This window comes from Xiphophorus couchianus, chromosome 16, assembly GCF_001444195.1.
Source record: "Xiphophorus couchianus chromosome 16, X_couchianus-1.0, whole genome shotgun sequence".
NCBI classification, from domain to species: Eukaryota; Metazoa; Chordata; class Actinopteri; order Cyprinodontiformes; family Poeciliidae; genus Xiphophorus; species Xiphophorus couchianus.
Genome location: NC_040243.1, coordinates 7,721,378 through 7,743,177, shown reverse-complemented (window position 1 = coordinate 7,743,177; position 21,800 = coordinate 7,721,378). Strand labels below are relative to the sequence as shown.

The 21,800-nt window shown below is 36.8% G+C and overlaps 3 protein-coding genes across 4 annotated transcripts; 1 reads left to right on the top strand and 2 right to left on the bottom strand.

The window, feature by feature from the left end:
* Window positions 1–242: 242 nt before the first annotated feature.
* Window positions 243–3,698, bottom strand: mrm2 (mitochondrial rRNA methyltransferase 2). Its single transcript, XM_028041320.1, has 2 exons — window positions 3,281–3,698; window positions 243–1,570 (listed from the first exon to the last, which is right to left on the bottom strand). The coding sequence occupies exons 1-2, from the start codon at window positions 3,567–3,569 to the stop codon at window positions 1,140–1,142; spliced, it is 720 nt and encodes a 239-aa protein (XP_027897121.1). The 5' UTR covers window positions 3,570–3,698; the 3' UTR covers window positions 243–1,139.
* A 587-nt stretch (window positions 3,699–4,285) lies between these two features.
* On the top strand, window positions 4,286–9,242 carry nudt1 (nudix (nucleoside diphosphate linked moiety X)-type motif 1). Its single transcript, XM_028042099.1, has 4 exons — window positions 4,286–4,461; window positions 4,594–4,750; window positions 6,906–7,051; window positions 8,865–9,242. Exons 2-4 carry the CDS (start codon window positions 4,599–4,601, stop codon window positions 9,035–9,037), a joined length of 471 nt encoding a protein of 156 aa, XP_027897900.1. The 5' UTR covers window positions 4,286–4,461; window positions 4,594–4,598; the 3' UTR covers window positions 9,038–9,242.
* Window positions 9,243–9,302: 60 nt separating this feature from the next.
* snx8a (sorting nexin 8a) lies at window positions 9,303–21,692 on the bottom strand. 2 transcript variants are annotated; one of them, XM_028042095.1, is made up of 14 exons: window positions 21,561–21,692; window positions 19,591–19,657; window positions 18,828–18,955; window positions 18,432–18,552; window positions 17,108–17,298; window positions 16,834–16,954; window positions 15,453–15,589; window positions 15,244–15,324; window positions 14,976–15,136; window positions 14,716–14,845; window positions 14,567–14,635; window positions 12,853–13,002; window positions 10,903–11,052; window positions 9,303–10,534 (listed from the first exon to the last, which is right to left on the bottom strand). In XM_028042095.1, the coding sequence occupies exons 2-14, from the start codon at window positions 19,625–19,627 to the stop codon at window positions 10,454–10,456; spliced, it is 1,557 nt and encodes a 518-aa protein (XP_027897896.1). In that variant the 5' UTR covers window positions 19,628–19,657; window positions 21,561–21,692; the 3' UTR covers window positions 9,303–10,453. The 2 variants fall into 2 exon arrangements, with proteins under 2 accessions (XP_027897896.1, XP_027897899.1); XM_028042098.1 differs by lacking the exon at window positions 21,561–21,692 and adding an exon at window positions 19,824–19,922.
* Window positions 21,693–21,800: the final 108 nt, after the last annotated feature.

The window sequence follows — 21,800 nt, the reverse complement described above, 5'->3', positions numbered from 1 at the left end:
ACCACTATCCCAAGCCCCTTTTTCTGTTGCTGTCTGACTGTGGGGCAGAAGCTGCTGGATTGAAGGTAACTACTGACTTGATTTCCTGTTTGTTAAAATAAATACAATGAACCTGAATGTGTCTGTCATTAACTCAACCTATTATACCTGAGACAAAAATACATATGTAATCAATTAGAATAGGTTTTTGAATTGAACTAAAATTAATTTATGTTTCAATGATATTCGAATTTACTGAGATGCAAATGTAGAAAGATTTTTAATTGTTCTTGAAGTTGCCTTTTCTTTATGCAACTAGAATAGGCATTTATTAAATGGTAAATAAATTATTCACATAAATAAAATGTGGAGAACTATTATTGCCAAATAAATAAAAGAAACAATGAAAAATATAGGCATATCACAGCAAAAACTATTATCCAGGTGTTGAACTTTAGTTGCATAAACAAGCCTGTAACTATTTTATCACATCTTCTGTTCATTAATCATTTATGTGGGGAGGAAAAGAAAATGAAATTTGGGACTATAGTCTGAAGTGTTTTGGCAGTCACCGAGGTAAAAATTTAAGGCTGAATTAAAATCCAACAACTTGGATCTGGATGTTTCCCCTGTCAGTCAGCAAATGTGTACCACACACATATGCAAGCCATCTTTACTGTCATTCCACTTTCCATTAGTCACATTGTACATGACACTTAGAAATTAGTTTTTCCCTTCATGTGCTCTGTGTAACGGAACAGCTGAACGTGGCTGGAAGTGCAGAACCTTACAATGCACATCCGAGCTAAATGACTTTCTGCATCAAAGCAAACAGCAAAAAGAGACTCTGGAACAGCTACTGGGGGCAATAATAAGAAAAATGCTCTTGAGTAATCTCACTGATTCTTGCATAGGTTTTCATTTTACTGATTAAGTGCTGCTACTGCGTTAGGTTTGCAGGGAACGGAAGAACATTACGGTCTTTAATATGCTTGCATTTGTGCCCGGAGCAGCAAGCCTCACTGATGTCTCAACACTGCCATCTTTTGATAACAGCCACTAAGTAAGCCTCTTCATGTTCAAACAGCTCAATGATCAGAGACACAGAGAAGCACTTCAGTGAATGTCCCAGTCATGAGTTAAATAAAAGACAACCAATATCACTTCGAGGGCTTCCTGTACATTCTAGCAAGGAAATATCTCTCAGCTGAATCCTTTCTGCTGGCGTCTGGCTTTATGGTCCGAACACTGCTGAACACAGATGAGAGTTTCTCCTGGAGGTGATGAGAAAAAACCCCGTCCCAGTATTTGCAGAGCAGAGAACCTCGAGGCAGCAGAATCTTCTCAGCCAAGTCTATCAGAGACAAACACATGGTGATCAGTTTCTCGTGGTCCATGTCTCTGAAGCCGCTGGCGTTGGGCGCCATGTCGCTCAGGATGACATGAGCTTGGCCCTGGGGGAGCAGCTCCTGCAGCCTGCCGTGCGTGGCGGGGTCGGTGACATCGTGATTGGAGAGGAAGTGGGCCCCGTCCAGAGGTGGTATGTTGAGCAGGTCGATGCCGATAACTGTTCCACGTGGCGAGCCTTGATCTAAAACGACAGCCACCGGAACAGTTCATCTCCCTTCTACATGTCTTATCTGTTCACACAAACAGCCTCTGGCAAACTGAGCGATTAAAAAAATAACACCAAAAACAAAAAGCAAAAGAAATGGTTGGCTCCCTTGTAATCTTTGATATCCCTTTAGTTGTCTTTAATCTCTCTGATTCTTGTACATTTTTCAAAAATTAACTTGATATTAACATAGAAATTCCGCACTAATGTTTTTGCAAGTTATGCATATTTCAAATAACTACAGTGACAAATTAACTTAAATTTACATTTTCCAAACCAAAGATTTACTGATTAATGAGATTTAAACGTATCTTTAAGACTTTAAACATCCCTTATCTACGCAATCCATCACAATCATTAACACATCTGCTATTTTTTTTTTTTTTGGACAAAGTTACATGTTTGGTGGGTGATGATGTAGGACAAACTTATAATATCTATCTTCATTTACAGCGGCATCACTAGAAAGTAATAACCTCAATATGACAAGGATAACTGAGGACACTGATTAATGTTCAGATTAATTACGGGTTCCAAAACAATGAAACACTCAGGCCTGCATAATAAATATGACAGTTTACTATAAGAAAACAACCCTTTTTTTCTGGATCATGTGGCAGAATATTATTCTCAATATATTTATCCACTGACTAATATGTATTTATTGCTAAATCTTTTACAGTTACTACTGCATTAATCATGATTCTACACGTCAATACCAATTTCTGGTCTTTTTTGTTAGCTGGCCTGCTGATTTTAGTTTTTAATTTTTAACATTTTTCTTTTGTTTAGTTTTTTTTAAGGACAGTAACACAAAAGAGAAAGTTATTTGTGCACTATGGCAAACATTTTATGTACCCTTATTGGAACTGCCAACACGCCCAAGTCTGGCTCTCCAAGCAAGTAAACCTTGAAAGCTCAAGATGCTAAAACTAGTCTCCAAACGTCTGGAGATGTCTTGCACAATCTTGCTATGGCTGCTAAGAAAATGCATGCCTGTGCAATTTGAAATGGACTGTCCAATTCTAAATTTCACAGGCTCTCTAGAAATAAACCAAAAACAGAAATGACATTTTTTGGAAAGATGAGTTTAAAATTTAATTTAAACCAGAGGAGATGTTCATCATAAATTTAACTACAATATTCCAGAAAATAACCTAATTCCAACTGTGATGCTTACAGTTGAAGGTGTCATGGCTTGGGGATGAAGCAAAAAAACAAGTTTAACTGTTTGTGTTTAAAAAGGGAGAAAACTGGTGTTAAATTGCAAAATTTTATCTAGGCAATGCATTTTAAAAAAAGACAACATTTGTTGTGTTCTATGTTACAGCAGTACAGATTGGCATAAAAAATAATTATTTTTTTTAGTGATAAGCTAAATTATCAGCAGTTATAAAGAAAACCTCCAAACTGCTATGCATGTAGAAAGCATGACAAAGCATTACATAATTGTAATAATATTTGATTTTATTCTGTGCTGTGGCTCTTAGTTTTACCTTTAGTGCTCCGAGTCATTAATGCCAGTGTCCCTTCTAATGACATAAAATTAGAAAGATAACCTAACTAATCAAATTAATCTATCTAAGAGTTAGTTTAATGATACGTGGAGATTTCGTTACATTTTAATGACCATTAGGGATTTGATGTGGGAGTTGAACCCATGTGACTGTAACCTGCCATGTGTACCTGTCCCAGCAGAGTTGATCCTTTGCACCGCCACTTGGCTCCATGCTCCAGGTGCAGCACCGCAGTCCACTACGCTGTATCCGGGCTGTAGAAGCCCGAACTTGTCGTCTATTTCCAAGAGTTTGAAGGCGCTTCTGCACCGAAAGTTTTGAGCGTGTGAAGCTTTGACATACGGATCTTTCAGCTGCCGCAGCACCCAGCGCTGCTCTGTTGCAGTTTTCCCCTTCAGCTTCTTCATGACACTCAGCGAGCAGTGAAAACATCTCCTCTGAACACAAAATATCCACATTTGGCTTATTCTACTATATATATATGTATTCCTATTTCATATATATTCCTGTTTCACGCAACTGCGCTTGCGTGAAACAGAGTTCTCAACGTGTGCTACCTATTTGGGTTCCCTTTATTTTTGAAACAGAACGAGAAAACATTAGTTCCTATGTTTGAGCAAATTCATCCCATACATTAAATTTACGTTCATTTAATTTTCATGTTTTAATTGTGTGCATTTATTATCAAAGACCTTAATGTGCACGGTGAATATCTGAATATTATGGATTGCATTCTCAAAAAAGAATTATTGATGAATAAATAAATAAACCTCTTGCTTTTAAAAATGAACTCAGACTGTTTGGTCGAAGTACCACTCAGGATACCTGGCATTCACTGAATAAATGGCATTTCATCACAGAATAAATATCAAGTGTATGGCTTCTATTGTACCTAATAATTTAACATTAGGCTTTTAAATGGTCTGTAAAACAAAGTGTACCACTGAGAATTGGTTTATTGGTGGCAAATGTGTCCTCATGATTTGTTTATAGATAAAATTTATTTTAATTTGTATTTTAGTTCTTATTGGTTCTGTTATTACAATCTATTAAAAATATCTAAACATGAAATAAGAATTTTGGGTGTTAGGACAACTTCTTAGCAAAATATGGCAGCACCAGTTTTTGAAATAAGAAAACGGGACAAAAAAAAAATCTTCATTTTTCTAGTCGGACATATTTCAAAGTAACACTTGCAACAGACCCTACAACCAAAAGATGGGCCACATGCGTTGAATCTGACTTTAGTCAGACCGATCCTTTCGTTTACAAATCTTGTTATCATGTGACGACATCTGGATTCTCCACGCGGGAGTCTTTCGTGAGGTGGACTGTTTTCATGAATAAAAGGTACTTGTTTGATCTGACCTTGTTCTGCAACATTTAATGACAACATCGGTTAGCACCCCATATTGCAGGAACTGTTGCTTATTGCTCATTGTGTTTTTTTCTGTTGCTCAGAAAGTTCTTTCTTCCTCTCAGGTAAGATGTTGACCTCCAAGCTGCTCACTCTGGTCCTGGTGGTCCAGCCAGGTAGAGTGCTGCTGGGCATGAAGAAGAGAGGCTTTGGTGCTGGCAAGTGGAACGGATTTGGGGGCAAAGTTCAACCTGGAGAAACCATTGAAGAAGCAGCTAGAAGGTATTATAAGAAGAATATTTATTTAACTTAAGGTTAATGTTGTAGTTTGTGTTAAAGCGTAATGTAAGTATAGGATCTAATCTAAATTATTGCAGGTATTAAATTAATAAGTAGACAGCTGTTCAATATTTGTCCAAAAATATTTTTATTACATGTGTAACAGAGTTAACAGAGAAGTCCAAGTTGATCCAGTCAGATTCAGACAATTCAGTAAAGAAAAAAAAGTCCATCTTGAAAAACCAGCAAATTGCTTCAATTTTTGATGAAGCACAAACCCTCAGTAGAGAGGAACATCTCCCTTTCAATGAGCAAACTCCATCAGAACCAGGCTCAGGGTGGATGGCAATCTACGGCTACCTGATGGGATTGAGTAAAATGGACAGAGACTCTAAAATTTTAAAAGGAGAGGCATAATTTTGGTCTGCTTGCGAAACGCAACTCTGTTTTACATTTTTGGGATCACACATTCAGTGTATTTACATTTAAAAACAAAGGCAGTGGGAGTAGGCTGTTGAGATTAACAGAAAAAAGAATTGCGAATGTTTTGCTAGGATATATAAAAAGAATAAACGTTTTAGTCGGGACAATATCTTATTATTCCAGAAGTGAAGGAGCACAGCCTGAAGGCATTTAGGCCCACTCCAAAACTGTCTCCAAACAAACAGAGAAAACTGCTTTGTGTGCAGGGGTGTTTAATAGTTACATTATTCATAATATGCAAATATATTTCACTTCTGTGTTGTTGAGCATCTGTTCTCAGTGCTTTTGAAATGGAAAATGTCGCATTTATATAAGTTTTTGCTTGGGCCACAGTTGGCTCCCAAAGCTTCACAGAGTTAAACTTGAAAACCGCCTCTGGAATCAAGCTGTGCACATTCAAGAAATAGTGGCAGTAGTTGTCATCAAAGAGAAGTAGCACATTTTAAAACACATTGGATGTAATTTATAAAAAATTTCCCCAGTAAAATAACAAAATTGTATGCTTGACTTTCAGTTTGACAGAATAGGGTATATTTAGCATTTAAAATAGAATTAATTTTTAGATGGCAGTCACTAAGCTCCCATTTCTCAAAAATAGAGGTGTTATATTTGACATGAAATGTGGACTATTTATAGGAATAATTGTTGGTCATTTACACAAAGCATTTAAAATCTGACCTTGAAATCTGCGTGTAAATGCGAACAGGATACGTCATACTCCTTAAACTCTAAAGTGCTGCACTGAACAGATTGACAAAGAAAAATATCCACAAAAGAACATCTTCTCATTCATCATTACAGTACAATAAAGCCATACACCCAACCTACTGTATATTGCACATCACTAGAGAAGAACTATCTAATCCAGGACCAACGACTTTGTGGATCAAACAAATTTTTTATCCATAACGATGAGTGGCAGCTAAATTAAACCTATCATCAAAGCCAATGTCATTTCAATAACAATTCAGGTCCACTCTACAGTTTTGAATACTGGGATATGTCTGTGGGAAATCTGGAATGCAGGCATTCAAGACAAGAGACAGTGTGCGGTGTTATGTTGAAATGAGTCACATCATTTTGGCCTGTTCAGCTTTGCACAATATAGCGCTGGACAGGTGACCTTAACTTGATGCACTGCAGCTATATTGACTGCTCTGAGTCTGATAGCTGTCAAGGCCATGTCTACCAAGCCTAAAGTATCATTCATAAATAACATAAGAAGATTTCATAATTGTTTTGATTGTTAGCTTCTTCAACTAGTGGAAATCAGGGCATCCAGATAAAGCAGGGGTGCCCAAAGGACGCCTCGAGGGCCGGCATCCTGCACGTTTTAGTTCTCTCTTTGGTGGTAGCAACAACCTCCTCAGCATGTCAGCGTTCTTCTTAGACCTTTTAACGAGCCATTATTTGATCCAGGTGCGTTAAACCAGGGAGAAACCTAAAACATGCAGGATGCCGACCCTCGAGGACCGACTTTGGGCACCCATGAGATAAAGTGATATCATATAAAATAATAGTGGAGTTTCTGAATTTCTTGATCAGTCTTTTAGGTTTCATGCATAGCTTTCACTTGTATTCCTACGTGTTCTACTAAAACCTTAGGCTCTTTTAGTCTCCATATGAAAGTGCACTTGCACAAATACAACCAATTATTTTTTATTCTTCCCTCTAGGGAACTTCAGGAAGAAAGTGGCCTCACAGTGGACGTTCTGGACAAAATTGGAAATATCAAATTTGAATTTGTTGGAGAAACAGAGATGCTTGACGTCCACATCTTCAGAGCTGACAAATATAACGGTGAACCAACAGAATCAGAGGGTAAGACTTTCTCTCAAAAAACCAAAGTAGATTCCTTTAAAAAGGGAGAAGTTCATAAAAAAAACTGGGGGAATAACCTTTTTGAACACCATTCCAAGTAATAGATTTAAGAAAAAGCAAATGTTACCATTTTGGTTTCAGTTCCTTTTAAACTTGACTTCCTTTTAATGTTATTACAAACTCAGTCTCAATCACAATTTCTACAGTTTGCAAGGTTGAGAGGCATGCTGAGGTCTGGATTTGAGTCTTTTATGACCCTTCAACGTTTAAAGTAGACACAGAAAGTTAGTGAAGATTCAAGTAGGCATCCCAAGCTTACTAATATTACAAAGGCACAATCCAGGTTCATCCCTTGATGAGTTAACTACCTGTATTTTGCTTGTATGATTCATAGGGGAAATAATTGTGTTAATATATTGAGACTAATCTGAAAACTAGTTAAAAACCAAACATTTTGAGAAAATGCAAAAAAAACTACACGCAGACAAGTCATATAGCACATAATATTTTCAAAAACCTAAAAGAAACATTCAATCTATGATACCACTCTTTACAGTTCCCTACAAGAACAGTGATTGAATTAAATATGCTCACCGCGGGGGGAGGGGGTAGGTTTAGGTGTTATTTTAGAAGGAAGACTTAAATGTGTCAATGCACCTTTAAGAGCAAAGAGGGAATTGTAGCAAGATTAAATACTTGGCAGTCCTGTTTACTTTGTAAGAAATAAGTCAAGGTTAACTATGTGGAGACCAAACATACAAAGATACAGAGAAGTATAATTCCTGATGTAGTCAGACGAAACACTTGAAGTAAAAGGTCTGGAGGGTAATAGAAGTCAGAGTCCAGAAAATGAAGGAGAAGAGAACATTTCAAGTGTGACTAATTAAAAAAGAATCAAATTCAATCAATCAAATTTTATTTGTATAGTATATTTCAGCAGCAAGGCATTTCAAAGTGCTTTACATCATTACAAACACAGAAACACAATACAATATAGAATCAATCATTAAGTCAAGTTCCATCAATAAATTTGTAATTGATTATATTTCAAATACAATTCTAAACAGGTGGGTTTTTAGTTGAGATTTAAAAGAAGTCAGTGTTTCAGCTGTTTTACAGTTTTCTGGAAGTTTGTTCCAAATTTGTGGTGCATAGATGCTGAAAGCTGCTTCTCCTCGTTTGGTTCTGAAGTGCATGATTTATTTTATTTTAGAAAAAGCAAATGGGTATTGAAAGCTATTTGAGGATTTAAATAATTCACAGGCATTTGTTTTGATAATAAAATAACTTGGTCATTGCCAAATTTAAGTCAACTCTGGTATATCCCATCCTTCAACAGCTTGAAGAACCATCTTAAGCAACTTAAATAAATTTCCTCATGATTGTTGTGGAAGCATTCTTGCCCACCTAACTGTATATGGCATTCATTCGCTTCATTAAGGTTGAGGACAGGACATTAGATGGGTCATTGCAACACCTTGATTCTTTTCTTTTTTCACCCACTCTGTTGTAGATTTGCTGTGTTTGGGATCATTGACCGGTTGCATGGTCCAATTTAGGAAAAGCTTCTAAATTGGACCATTGCATCAGATAGCCACAAATTTGACTCTAGAATACTTAAGTGTAAATATGACATTATGGTCTTCTCAGTGACTGCAAGACACCACCATACTTTACAGTTGTATGAGGTGTTTATTTTTGTTATCTTTTGCTTGAGTTTTGTTCAGCCATCTGTACATTGGTCATCATGTATCTGAAGAACACATTTGAGTTGTTCAGTATGATTAATTTTTCCATGTATTGTGTTTTATAGAAATGAGGCCTCAGTGGTTTGACTGCGACAAAATCCCTTTCAGTCAGATGTGGGCCGATGATGTCTTGTGGTTCCCTTTGATGCTACAGAAGAAGAAATTTGTGGGATACTTCAAGTTCCAGGGTGAGGACGTGATTCTCAGTCACAAACTGGAGGAGGTTCAGGAGCTTTGATGTGAAACCTTGTAGTGTTTTATGTCTGGGACTATGAGGAACAAATTGGGTGCTTACATTTTGACAATTATTACTGAAAGTAACTGTTGGTGTCCACTGTTCATTTAGTGAAAGGAATGAGATGACCATTTGGATAGGAAGAAGAAGCGTTTACTGTACACACTTTTCAACTGTAACAAGTAGAATTAAACATTTTTTTCTGTAACCCGTGTCATTGGATGTCTTCTTGAGAAATAGCATGTTAATCAAAGCAGCAGCAGCAGCATGTTGAAAGCAAGTTTATTTCTGAACAAAATTCAGCAAAATGTAGTTAGTACAATATATTTTTAGCTTTTAATACAAAATATAGTTATAGGTTCACTGGTTTTAATATTGTTACATCCAGTCAACAGAAACATGTCTGAAAAAGTAAGATAACTTTAAACCTAAATTTATTAGGGTTTCATACTTGTGCATCCTATTACTATTGGTGTGATTAACAGGCATTTCTAGTGTATGAATCTCATTGTTACACCCAGATTCATTAATTGTCATCAATTCTCCTTTCAATTTGTTTATTAAAATATAAAATCTTTTGATATATATAATCTTATAATATAGGACCTGCAAAAGAAAACTGAGTTCAAAATTGAATCAAATACAGTGACAACTTAAAGTTGGAGGATTAAAGACCCATTACAGTAGTCAAAAATTAAAGGGGTGTTGTGAATGAATTAGAATAAGCATGGTTTTCTGGTTCAATATCTGTTGAACTGAATTTTCAAAGAAAATTAGCAAACTCTACTTGCAAAACTGCTTTTAGAGTGCCTGCAACCTTTGCTGTTTCCAGATATATAATGACTCATTGTCAGATAAGGATTTGCAAAGTATCTTTTGGTTTATTTGGAGTGTCCTTTATTTACCTGAAGAAGTTGTTTAAAATATGTTCTCGTTTCTAGTCACATTTTTTCATGTCCAAACATTAAAAAAAAAAAAAAAAAACAGGTTTGTCGAGAATATAAACAATGCAGGCATGTAGCATTTGTACAGCAATAAAGTTATTCATGAAAATGCAATTGATAGATTAAAAAAACATCCAGAAAGACTGAAATCTCAGTGTCAGCATCTTAGTGTGCAACTTCTGAAAAACTGTAAACAGATCATTTTGTATCAGAATGAATGAGTGTTAACCATTTTAGATCCCTTTTATAATAACACCTTGTTACTGTGCTTATATCTGTAAAAGTTGATTCTGAAATAAAAACATCACAGAACACAAACTTGCATGCAGTTAATCACAGTAGAAACCATTTTACTGAATGGAAATAGGAGCAGTTGTGCCTAAAACATTTTCAGGCATTGGCTCACAGAGCTTTTCATTTTCCAGTTGGTGATCTTCATCTGTAGGAGTGCTTATCTTCTGCGTTGCATGTGTTTTCAGATTGGAGGCTTCAGTCCGTTATTACTGCCAAAGAGACACCCGAGCTTAGGTTGGAGTTCATTCCACACATCACCCATCTGATAAGGAAAACAGAAAGAAAAACAAAAAAAGGTTTGTCTTTATGTAAAATATGTATTTTTGGAACAAAAAAAAACCTAATCCAAAAATGCAACCAGATTTAAATATAACAAAAAGACAGACTTAAATGTATATATAAATAAAAGATATACCTCTTTTTAAAACAGAAAGAGGACATGCAGTATGTGATATGCACTTTTTCATGGGAAATATACGGTAGCTCTAATCCAGTCACACACCCTTCAGTATTAGCTCTTTTGTTAGATGTTAGGAGCCAATCTAAAACTATATTGGCCATTCCCACTGAAGAGGTGCTGAGTCGACATCAAGGCGAGCTGGAGGAAAACCCATTTCCATACAGCCTTACCTCTCTGTGTCCTTGGACCTGCGAGTTAACGAAAGCCCCAAGAATGTTGGCAGTGATTGGAAGGTAGGTGAAGATAAGCTGTGTCTCTTGATGAAGGCAGAACAGGGAGAAATAGTTGCGGAGCTCCATGGTCTGGATGGCACTTTCTTGCTATTAAAAGAATTATGCCAAAACAGAAAACTGATGATTAATGTCAAATGATAATGAAAAAGATGTGAACAAGAGGAAGCTATTACCTTTTTGTTAAAAAAAGAAAGTTCTTTCATAAAGCGCATTCCCCAGACAATAATCTTGGAATGCACAGTGTCTGGACCTTTACTTTGCTTGAGAAATGCTTGCCTTTTTTACTTTTATTTGACTGAATACATTACTTTTTGCAACTTCTTGCCTTGTTTAGAATTAAAGACTTAAATGTGTTTTCTTTCATTTGGCTTTTTCATTTCCTGTAAAGCACTTTGAATCCCTTAATGTAATATTAGTGCTGTGTAAATAGCCTTACCTTTCCCTAAAGTTTTTCATTACACAACAGTTGTTAGGAAAAAATATTCTCGATGTTCAATGTCATTTTGGCAGTGCGGTAGGATTGGTACTTTTAAAAATACAGAAATGTTCTCCAACATATTTCTTCAAGACAAAAATATTTTTATATTTGACAGGTGAAGCCTTAGTAAAAAGTTTAATTACATGCAAAAATGGAGCTCTTAAAACCCACCAGAAGTCCAACAAAACAGTATTTGTAATGTAGGAATGTTATGGCCTGCAAAAATCACAAAGTCAGCTGACTCGACAGTTGTTGAGCAGGCAATCTTCTACAAAAATGATACGGCACAAAGTTAATTAGTAAAGAAGCTGGCCATTTACAGAGTGCTCTGTTAATGAAAAGTTGAATGGAAGGAAAAAATGGGTAGACAAGCAACAGGGATTATATAGCAGCAGTGCCTGGATAGGATTTCTGGAGCAAAACCCAGTCAAGAGTTTGGGACATTTCACAGGATTTGGACTGTGAGTGGAGTCAGTGTCTTAGGAGCCATTACACACAGATGTATCAGAGACATGAACAGCCATCTACCAGGACATTTTAAAGCATGTTTCCTTCTGCAGACAAGCTTTAGAGGCGTAGTCCATTTTTGAGTAGAACATTGCACTCCACACAGTCAAAAGTATAAATAATTGCTTTAATAACCATGGTATCACAGTTTTTGATCGAAAAACATAAAATCTAACTAACATCTGTTGTCCAAGATGTAATGTTTCTAGGAAACATAAGAAAAGTTGAGGCCATGAGCCTCACACCTTTAAAAAAAGCACTTGTATCACTACTGAAATAGATTAACTAAATAAAATGCTAAAGTATTTGATAAGTGAAGAAATGCCAAAATATAGGAAACAACAATTTTACATATTAAAATTGCACATGTTTGTTTCCCTAAAATGCTATTTGTTAAGGGAAATGAACGGAAAAATGTGTTTAAATGGCAAACAAACTAAGCACACTGGCTGCATTCAGAAGATTAAAAAAAACACCAAGAAAATTAAAGTATAAAATAAATGAATTACCTTCTTAACATGGACTCAGCTTTGTACCAGTGTCTGAAAATTTGTTTTTAGTCTGCAAATGAGTCTGTGATTTACCACATTAAATTAAATGTGTTCAAACGGTTTAAAGAGGAGACTATACTATTTGAAGATTATCCAGTCTGAGTGAGAGTGTTTTTGTGCATGAAAAGGGTCTTAGGAGTTAAAAGGCCTGACGTCCACATCACAGCAGCCTGCCCCAGCTCTGAATCCTGGCTTTGCTTCCTAACAGCACCATTAAATGTATGACGAGTCACCTTTCACCATGACAATGCTCTTACTGCCATTTTAATAGCTTATGTCACGACTGAGATGAAGCAGCTTTTACAAAGAAAGTTTTATAATTAGGCAAACAAAATGAAACTGAAAGATCACCTGAACGATTCGTGATTCCAGCTGCTCTACAGAAGCCTGCTCTTTGGGCTGAACAGTGGCACTCATCATCTGCCTTTTCATCATGCTGTACTTGTGCAGCGCTTTTTGGTGCTCGTGAAGCACGCCCTTTTCATGACGCTCGCAGAGATCCTAGAGGGGAAAAAGAAAGAAAAAAAACAGGCAGCAGCTCTTACTGATTGACTGAAAGTGGCGGGGTGATGCACTTCACCACAACATTATATAACAGATGAGTGACAAGAGAAGCACTGGGAAAAAAGTATGGATAACTTAAAGTACTTTGACAAACAAGAGCTACAATTTTATAAATCCATCTAGTTGAAAGTCATTCCCACAAATAAAAGTTCTGTTCGTAAAAGGAGAAACTTAAAAAAATAATAATAATAATAACATACTGTGGGCTGTTAAAGATTTTAGGAGGAGATAATGGGAAATAATTGTCAAACTCTTTTCACCTTTATCATGTCATCAATGCAACTGACAAACATGTAAATATGTGTGGGAGTTGAGGAATAAAATTAAAAAGTGCAATAACCATGTTGCGTAACTGTGCGCACCTTTGAACAAATACTTTGTTAAAAATTACGATTCAACTTCAGCAATCACTCTTCTTGAGTTAACACTTGTATTTAAGTACAGAACAGTTGAACTTGAGATAAAGTTATCATTTTGGGATTTTTGACATTTGCATCTTTTAGTAAAAGACAATTTACAGAGGTAGGAAAAGATGATTTGAGGTTGACTAATGTGTCAGTTATGTTACAAAACATTCTGCGGAACTATATAAAAACAATTGGACATAAATGTGAGAAAATGAAAAAACTAAGATATTCCAGAAACTCTCCAAAATTAAATTTTAAAAAAAGACTGGAACTGGTTATTAAGGTCACAACAATGGCCAAAACTGGAGGCATTTCCAACAAGTTCTGGTTGTGTTCTACATGTGACAATCCTCTGTATTCTCCATATTTCTGAACTAAGTTCTGTTGCAAGACATAAGACTTCTTCTACAGAAAATCTCCTTTCTGGGGCAGAAGAAAATCTTTGGGAACTACTGCCTTAAGAAATAATGTGTTAAAGTTTGGTAAAACAAAAATGCACATTTTTGAGCTACAATTCCAAATTGAATGCACAAAAAAAAAAATTTGAGTGCATTACAAAATGAGCATCATATCCACAGTGGAAGCACCATGCAGTGGAGTAACTTGGCTTAAATACCAGTCAGTTTTTACCTCCGTGGGTCTGCTACAAAAATAAAGATAAGGACACATCTCATTTTACAGGATCAAAGGAAGTTCTAGTGTTCTCTCCAAACAATGAAACTGTGTTTTGTTTTTGGAAGGAGCTAAGTGAGATTTAACTGTTGAGAGGCTTCACAATTTCAGCTTTCCTGCATGTAAAAATGGTAATATTAACAACATAGTTACTTCAGTGGTAATTGTCTGCGATGCTTTCAACATGCAAATGTTTGTTATTGTAGAACAGTTTAATTTTGGAGGGGAAATGGAAGATTGATACACCAATGATTTCTTTATTAGCATAACTGCTGATATCTTTCCCTCTGTGCATTATGGTAACTAACTCCTGAAAGCCCTTACTTACGTCTACAATATCCTGGATTAAAAGAATTTTTCACAATGTAGACATACCACATTCTTGACTCAGCACAAAAGAAACAAAAGTCAAGCTTCCTCACTCTGTATGACTGCAGCAAATCTAGAAAGAAGTTCAGTTTTTCCACAACATCGTCCTGTTCCCGTCTGCCCTGGAGACATAAAGAGAGCAACATTTATCACCAAGTTTTAGTTTGGGAAAAACACAGCGGGCGTGTACTCAAGGTTGTACCTGCTGAGCGGCTTTGTCAGATAAAACTGCAAACTCCTCCGACAGGCTTTTCAAAGACTGACGCAGAGTTCCCCAGCTGCTTTGGGAGGAGGCCAAGGAAGGAAGAACCGACGCATCTGAGCCCAAAGCACTGGTGAAAACATTAATATAAGAAAAGAATTAAATATTGCAGGATCCAGACTACTCAGGATTGAATCCTTCTGCGAAAGCCATAAATCCTAGAGGATGATTAACTGTATATCCTTCATAATAAAAAATACCTAAGCTCTCGACCAAACTGGACCAGATCAGTTGAGTTCTCCATTGAGCGCTCAGCCATTTTTTCAGCTCTGTCCCGCAGTCTCTGAAAGCTGTTGTGGATATTTTTAATCAGCTCTCTGCTTGTTGAGAACTGAGCCTGAATGTCTGCTGGGAGATATTCCTGCAAAAGAGGTCCAACAAAATCTCCTAAGTTATGTTTATAGTTTTTAAATGAAAGTAAAAGCAGTAGGAAAAAGTATGCCTGGAGTCACCATATCCATGACGAACCTTAGCTTGGGTTGCAATCCTGTTGGTCATAAACTCATCACCCGTTTTCTTGCAAGTGTCACGCAGCTTAGTCTGGACATCCTGTTTGCGAAGCAGGGTGACGAGTGGGTGAGTGGAAAAGGACAAAGTGTGAATCAAACAGGATGTGCTATGCTCCCATGCGCCGTGAAGATAGTGCTTATTGTGCAAGAAAATGCTTGAAAACATACAGAGCCACTGTAGGTGAGAAAGGTCTTGACCAGCTCATCCTCGGAGAAGAGGGGGTGGCGAGCAACCAAGTTAATAAATCTGATTAGAGCTCGTCTTCTCCCTTCAATGAACTCACGCTCGGACATAGAAGTTAGGACTGTGAATGAAAGAAAAAAAAACAATTATCTGGAGTTTTACTTTAGAAGTGTGCAAAGGCAACATAATGAACAGTTTAATTCAAGAGTCAAGTGCTCATAATCCCATAAGGTTTATCTAAATGCAAAATATTACCCCTGCAGATTCTCAGATCTCAGAACATCTAGTGTTGGCTAGAAAATGGTCAGTTAAGACCAAAAATCTTAGACCAAAACTCAAGTCTTACAGTTCTTCTTTGTCATGGCCACACACAAAGAAGAGTTGCTAGAGATACCATTATCCATGACCTTTTAAGTCTTAAAAAAAAAAAAAAAAAAGATAAAAATAGTTTAGTGTAGATAAGAACCAACAAAAAATTCCCGGAGAAGCAGCTGGGGCAGTAATCAGCAGGCATACAGTGAGTCATATCAACACTGAGGGAAATTACAGAACCTGTCTTCTAAAGCAACATCACAGCTGGAACTAGCATAGATCCAAACATTTGCTTAAGAATTAATCTCAAGAGATTATTAAACCCATTGTAGTTAAATCATCAAAACAACATCATAGTGTTTAACTGAGAAATGATGCCTCTTATCAGTCTTTTAGGAGCACTTGTGCACATGAAATGAGGGGGCAGGGCGAATAAGTGAGAACAGAAGTATACATTTGGATTAATCTGTTACTAATCCCTTCCCGTCCTCCTGTTGGATATGAAATGTGCTCTGTACAGACAGACTGATAGGACATAGGGTAACACAAACAACCTTAAATAAGTACACAGCACAACCATATAAAATTTGTGTTGATTTGTTAATTTTAAATGAACAGAAATATTTAACAAGTTTCACAAATCTGAATAACAAAGCTCCATGTGTCAAAATCAAAAGAGGAACAGCGATAAAGTTATCAGAATGATACATTAAAAAAAATCTATTTTTCTAAAACCATGGCTAAACACCATGAATCCTTTTTGAATAACTCACATAACTACCACTAAAGCTTTAAGTCTTCAGGAAGTGGAAGAAGCTAACTTTATACATCACTGGTTTATGTCTCTGTCAGACAAAAGCTTTGAAGAACCAAATGACTAGAAAAAAATCCTTCCAAGCCTTTGTCTATTAAAAGACTTTTAAAAGCTGGGATTTCAACCTAAATTATCTCAAAACAAATAAAAGCGTTATGAAATTCTGATGCAGAACACAAATCTGGTAAATAAAATAAAACAAATAGAGACTAACCAGTGCAGTTCACACAGAAACCTACCTCCCTTCAGCATCCTTTTGGGTGGCAGTGCCGGAACCACTCTGTAGGCAAATTTCTGCAGCAAAACTTCGTGGAAGACGTCGAAATCACTATACCGCCTGTATACTGATATTTTATAACGCTAAACAGTAAAAACAATGAAACTGAATTACACAACAGGTATGAGCACAATTGATTTAGTCTGTTCTGATGTGGATTTGTGCAAACTACTTGATAAAAAGTGGAGTATTGTCAACATGATACAGTAGCATGTTTCAGATTTCAATTTCCTTGCCTGGCTGATGACCTGGTATTCCACATGCTTAAGGAACAGGCCCTTCTTCTCCGGAATCAGCTCCACCTGGATTGTGTCTTTGATGAGAAGCTGTTCAAATGTCTGTGAAATGGTGAGCACGTCGTCCTGAGCCGGCTGCATCCTCAGAGCGCTCAGTTCCCTCGGCTCTCCGAGTTGGGGTTTCGGCAACTCTGTAAATCACACATTTCAGAGCTAACATTTGTTCTCCATGATTGAATCAATACTTTAGGAGTGACCAGAATTTCAAAACCGTTCAGAATGCCATTTTTTCCTAAGCAACCTTTTTTTTCTCCCCAGTTTGTCTCTATAACAGTGCTCTTGACAGTAATTCCCTGTGACCTTTTATGATTCCTTCCAGGACATTCCAAGACAGCTGTGCATAAAATTTAATTTACTGAGGCAAACTCAAAGAGAGTTCTGGCGCAGAACAGGAAGTGGCATGAAGCAAGTTGCCATTCTGCCCACACCTGAAAAAACAAAACTGGATTCAACACTAAAGCCTGCAGATGGATCCAAGTCTGGTCTGCATAATAGTTACCTTTAGGAAAACCATAAAATATCCCTCTATCATCATTCCACAGAGGGAAAACATAACACTTAAAAATACAGCAAACTAAAAAAAAAAATTTATATTCTTTGAATGTCTCCATATTTAGTCTGTTATGCAAAAGCACTTACTTTCAGAAGGCACTGGATTTGTACATCTGTGCATTGTTTAACCCTTGTCTAAATGTAGCTGTTCTGTGAAGGCCTTTAAATCCATTGAAAATATATTCGACAATACTTGAAAACGTATGTTTGCAGATACTCTCCACCCAGCCTGGGCTATTTCACAGAATACAAACAGAAATGTTTGCACAGAAATGTGTGCAACAATATCCACTTTTCAATAAACACGTCTTGTTGTTCAATCATATAAAGTACATCAAATATCCAGGTTGTAAAGTACAAAAGTTAAAGAGATATAACTACTTTTGTAAGCCACTGTAACCATAGACTCCCAGCACATGTTGCAGTTTTGTCCCACATAGAAGAAATAATGGAGGATAATAAAATGTGCAACAAAAAGGCTTTTCTAAAATATTCCCAAACACACATCACTTGTTATCTGAGGTAAAGTTGCTGCTGAATTTATGCTACTGGCAAAAGTGTCAAGAAAAACTTCCATGAGAGCTAATAAAAAGAGTGACATTTGCACCTTGCACGTGACCAAATGTTTCATTTCTGAGGCCGTCTTTGGACACCAAGCTACTCATTAAGCAGAAACCTTTACTATTCTGCTGTCACTGCAACAGTCACTTACCATGTATGAAGAGTTTAGGACTTGGTTTTTTCCCTTGCTGGGCTAGAGCAATTAAAGCTAGCGCTTTATAGAGGGTGAGCTTAGTAAGGAATCCATCTGTACAGTCAATATGCTCAGCAATCTGAAAAAAAAAAAAAAAGGTGGACGGAGACAATATGAAAGAGAAGGTCAACATTTTTCAGTCTGAGATCCAACTTTAACTGTGGTTTGCATTCCTGTGTGCACAAAGCTCTCACAAGACACAAAGCGAATGATATGCTACAAAAGGTCAGAAAAGGGGGAATGGCACCTTCAGGGAATTCACCCAGCTACATCCCTATTAAATATTTCATCTTTAATTTCCAACAAAAGATACTTAAGCTTTCTGCCTTCTCAGCATCTTGAGGAACTACTCACCTGGCTGAGAGCTGTCATAGAGAGACCGCTCCTTTCCAGAAGGCGCTTAAAAACTTCCACCTGCACTCTCTCATCTGTCCTGCAGCGGATGGCCTCATACACTTCTCTGTAATAGGCAGGAACTGAACCTAAAAGGGGAACAACACCTACATAGCATCACATGCTCCTCAAAATTTGAAAGATTTCATTTACTACACAACACCCAAGAGGTTACTTTGCATAAATGACATCAACAAAAGAAAAAAATATATTTTGAAAAGGATAGTGACACATCATGTGACTTTGTCTTTTCGTTTCTGCGAAGACAACTTTTGTTTGCTCTATTTTAAAATGACGAGGATGGACTTAAATTGAGAGAATTAATCATTTGCAAATATTTAAAGAGATTAAAAAAGAAGAATTGCGTGATATGACATTTTAAGTAAATCCTTCAAGACACACCTGACAAGACAATCCTGAGTATTTCAGGATTAAGAGAAAAAACAAAACTTGTCCTGATCTTTCTAGTCATGGCTCGAGAAAGGAGCAACAATAGTTTGGGGGGAATAATTGAGAACATGAATGAGAGCTTTTGAGATGGAACAACTTGTTTCCGATCGATCAGTGAAAACTTCTCATGAGGTGAGTTCAAATCGCGATCTCAGCGTGTTGTAAAATCCTCGCGTTTTGACGCGCGAGTTTCGCAAATACACCGAAAAAAGTCACGTAAAATCACATGGAAATCACTGACTCAAGAGAGAGTAAAAAAGTTTTCACACGTTACCTTCATTGATCTCTCCTGCCATAGCTCGGGCTGTCATGTGAGCACAACAGCACCTCCATGTGATTTCCTGCAGAGAAGGAAAAGCAAGTTATTTGCGTCTTAAAGTTGTAGTGAACCCTGGTTGAAGTCTAAGTCCTGATGAAGTGAAGCCAGTTGCCACCTACTGAGGGGACTTTTAAAGATTTTGGGGGCGTGACTATGAGAGTCTATGTCTCGGTTTCGTTAAACATTACCTAATTGCATTATGTAGTCTATCGTCTACCAAAAATATAAACCACGAGTGGTTTTACATATAACTTCTTATTTCCTTGTCTCACCAGCGCAGGTTTATTTGATTTAATCTCTTCCTCAATCTCCAAAAAATATGCCCGCATAACAAATGTTGCATTCACGTACACCTCGTAGATATTTCTTTTTTCCTAAAGACGTGACTACTTTTAAGAGAGAGTTCATTGCAAATCATCCCTTTATGTCACAGGTGTCAAACTCCAATCCTCACGGGCCGCTGTCCTGCAACTTTTAGATGTGCCTCTACTGCACCACACCTGAATTAAACAATTAGGTCATTAGCAAGGCTGTGGAGAACTTGCCTACACAAGGAGGTAATTAAGCCATTTCATTCCAGTGTTTTGTACCTGTGGCACATCTAAAAACTGTAGGACACCGGCCCTTGAGGACTGGAGTTGACACCCCTGCTTTATGTGAATATTTATCAAGAATAACTAACAGTTTGATTAATTAGTGTTGGTCAGTTCTCTTAAAAAAAAGTTAGTATATCTAGCGATCTCTGTGGCAGTGCTACAAACTGGACATTGTTGATCACTTTACGTCTTTCTTCCACTACTCAAAATGGCATTGAATACATTTATATACGTTTTTTTTTTCTTTTTTTACTTGTTTTTTCCTCACTGAGTCATACCAAAAGAAGGGTTAGACATCAGACAGCTTTATTCTTGATAAAATATTAAGAATACACCTGATGTTTGCATTTTACTTAAAAAGTAAAGTTTTAACGCTGAAAGATTTAGAAACTTTAGTGACAGTCAGTAAACCTGTTGTGTGAGGAGTGAAGGGTTCTGTTGGGAACATATAAAACAATGTGTTGATTATTGATTATATTCTGTATTTAACAGAGAACAAATGAAGTGAATAAAAATTGCAACAATATGATGTCTCCTTTTAATTCTCATGGAATCTCTTGCTGCAAATTACATAAAAAAAAAGTTTATTGATTTTCATTGGTTTTCCTGATAAAAATAATAATAATAAAAAAAATGTTTAAAGCAACCAATGCATGGATTTCGCCTGTATCACTCTTTGACAGTGTACTTTTAGTTTAGTTTCCTGGTGAAATAAACCCTAGGGGTGTTAATTTGTAGTTCTGAAAGTCAATTTTATGCAATGTAGGAAAAATGACTTAATGGAAAAGTCATACAGGCGTTTGTCTTCAGGAGATCTTTGTAGTGTAAAAACTGATTGTATTTGTCCGGTTTCAGTGGCATCAACAACAATATGTTCTTTAGCTGAGGCATGCAATTGGAATTTCTGGAGAAATTTAGAGTATTCCAGGAACATATCAGTTTTGTTCAACAATTGCTCAACTAAGGTAAATATTTTTTTTTGTATTTGTATGGATGATGAAACAGTGATTTAGACATGATGTCATTGGTGTTCCATGTCTGTAAGGAGTAAAATTCATAAATTACCATTCAAGTCAAAAGAGGTTGACTGTAAATGTTACGTTTGAAGGAAATGGCCAACTGAAATATTGCATTTATAAAAAATGTATATATTTTAAATGAATTAAACGTTGATATTTTTCTCTCTTTCTACAATTAAAGAAACAATGACAGTCTGTTTGCAGTCTACCTTCGTCGCTATAGCAACCATTTTATACATGCTAAATGTGTAATCAAAATTTCCTGAAATTTCAAGCAGTAATGGCAATCCCGACACTCCGTGAACCTCACGTTGCTTGAATGCCAGCTCTCGCCAGTAGATGTCGCTGCAGGATCCCCTTTCACACCGATGATGATGTGGTTTTGTTGAGTTCTGGCCGGGGTTGGGTTGAACTGCCAGCTGGGGGACTGTCGTGAACAGTCGCAGCGTTGGCTCCAGCCTCCTGCGCTCAATTCCTAGCTGGATGAAGAAGTCGGTCTGAATGAACAGTGAGAGGCATCTGCGCTGGAATAAGTGTGGAAAAGATTAAT

Coding starts and splice junctions, on each gene's coding strand:
- snx8a (XM_028042095.1), bottom strand. CDS start 19,627: ATGACAGCCCGAGCTATGGCAGGAGAGATCAATGAAG. Junction 15,137..15,243: donor GGATTGCAACCCAAGCTAAG/GTTCGTCATGGA, acceptor CCTCTTTTGCAG/GAATATCTCCCAGCAGACAT. Junction 10,535..10,902: donor AGGTCCAAGGACACAGAGAG/GTAAGGCTGTAT, acceptor TTTCCTTATCAG/ATGGGTGATGTGTGGAATGA.
- nudt1 (XM_028042099.1), top strand. CDS start 4,599: ATGTTGACCTCCAAGCTGCTCACTCTGGTCCTGGTGGTCCAGCCAGGT. Junction 4,751..6,905: donor ATTGAAGAAGCAGCTAGAAG/GTATTATAAGAA, acceptor TCTTCCCTCTAG/GGAACTTCAGGAAGAAAGTG. Junction 7,052..8,864: donor TGAACCAACAGAATCAGAGG/GTAAGACTTTCT, acceptor TGTGTTTTATAG/AAATGAGGCCTCAGTGGTTT.
- mrm2 (XM_028041320.1), bottom strand. CDS start 3,569: ATGTGGATATTTTGTGTTCAGAGGAGATGTTTTCACTGCTCGCTGAGT. Junction 1,571..3,280: donor GATCAACTCTGCTGGGACAG/GTACACATGGCA, acceptor CTGTCGTTTTAG/ATCAAGGCTCGCCACGTGGA.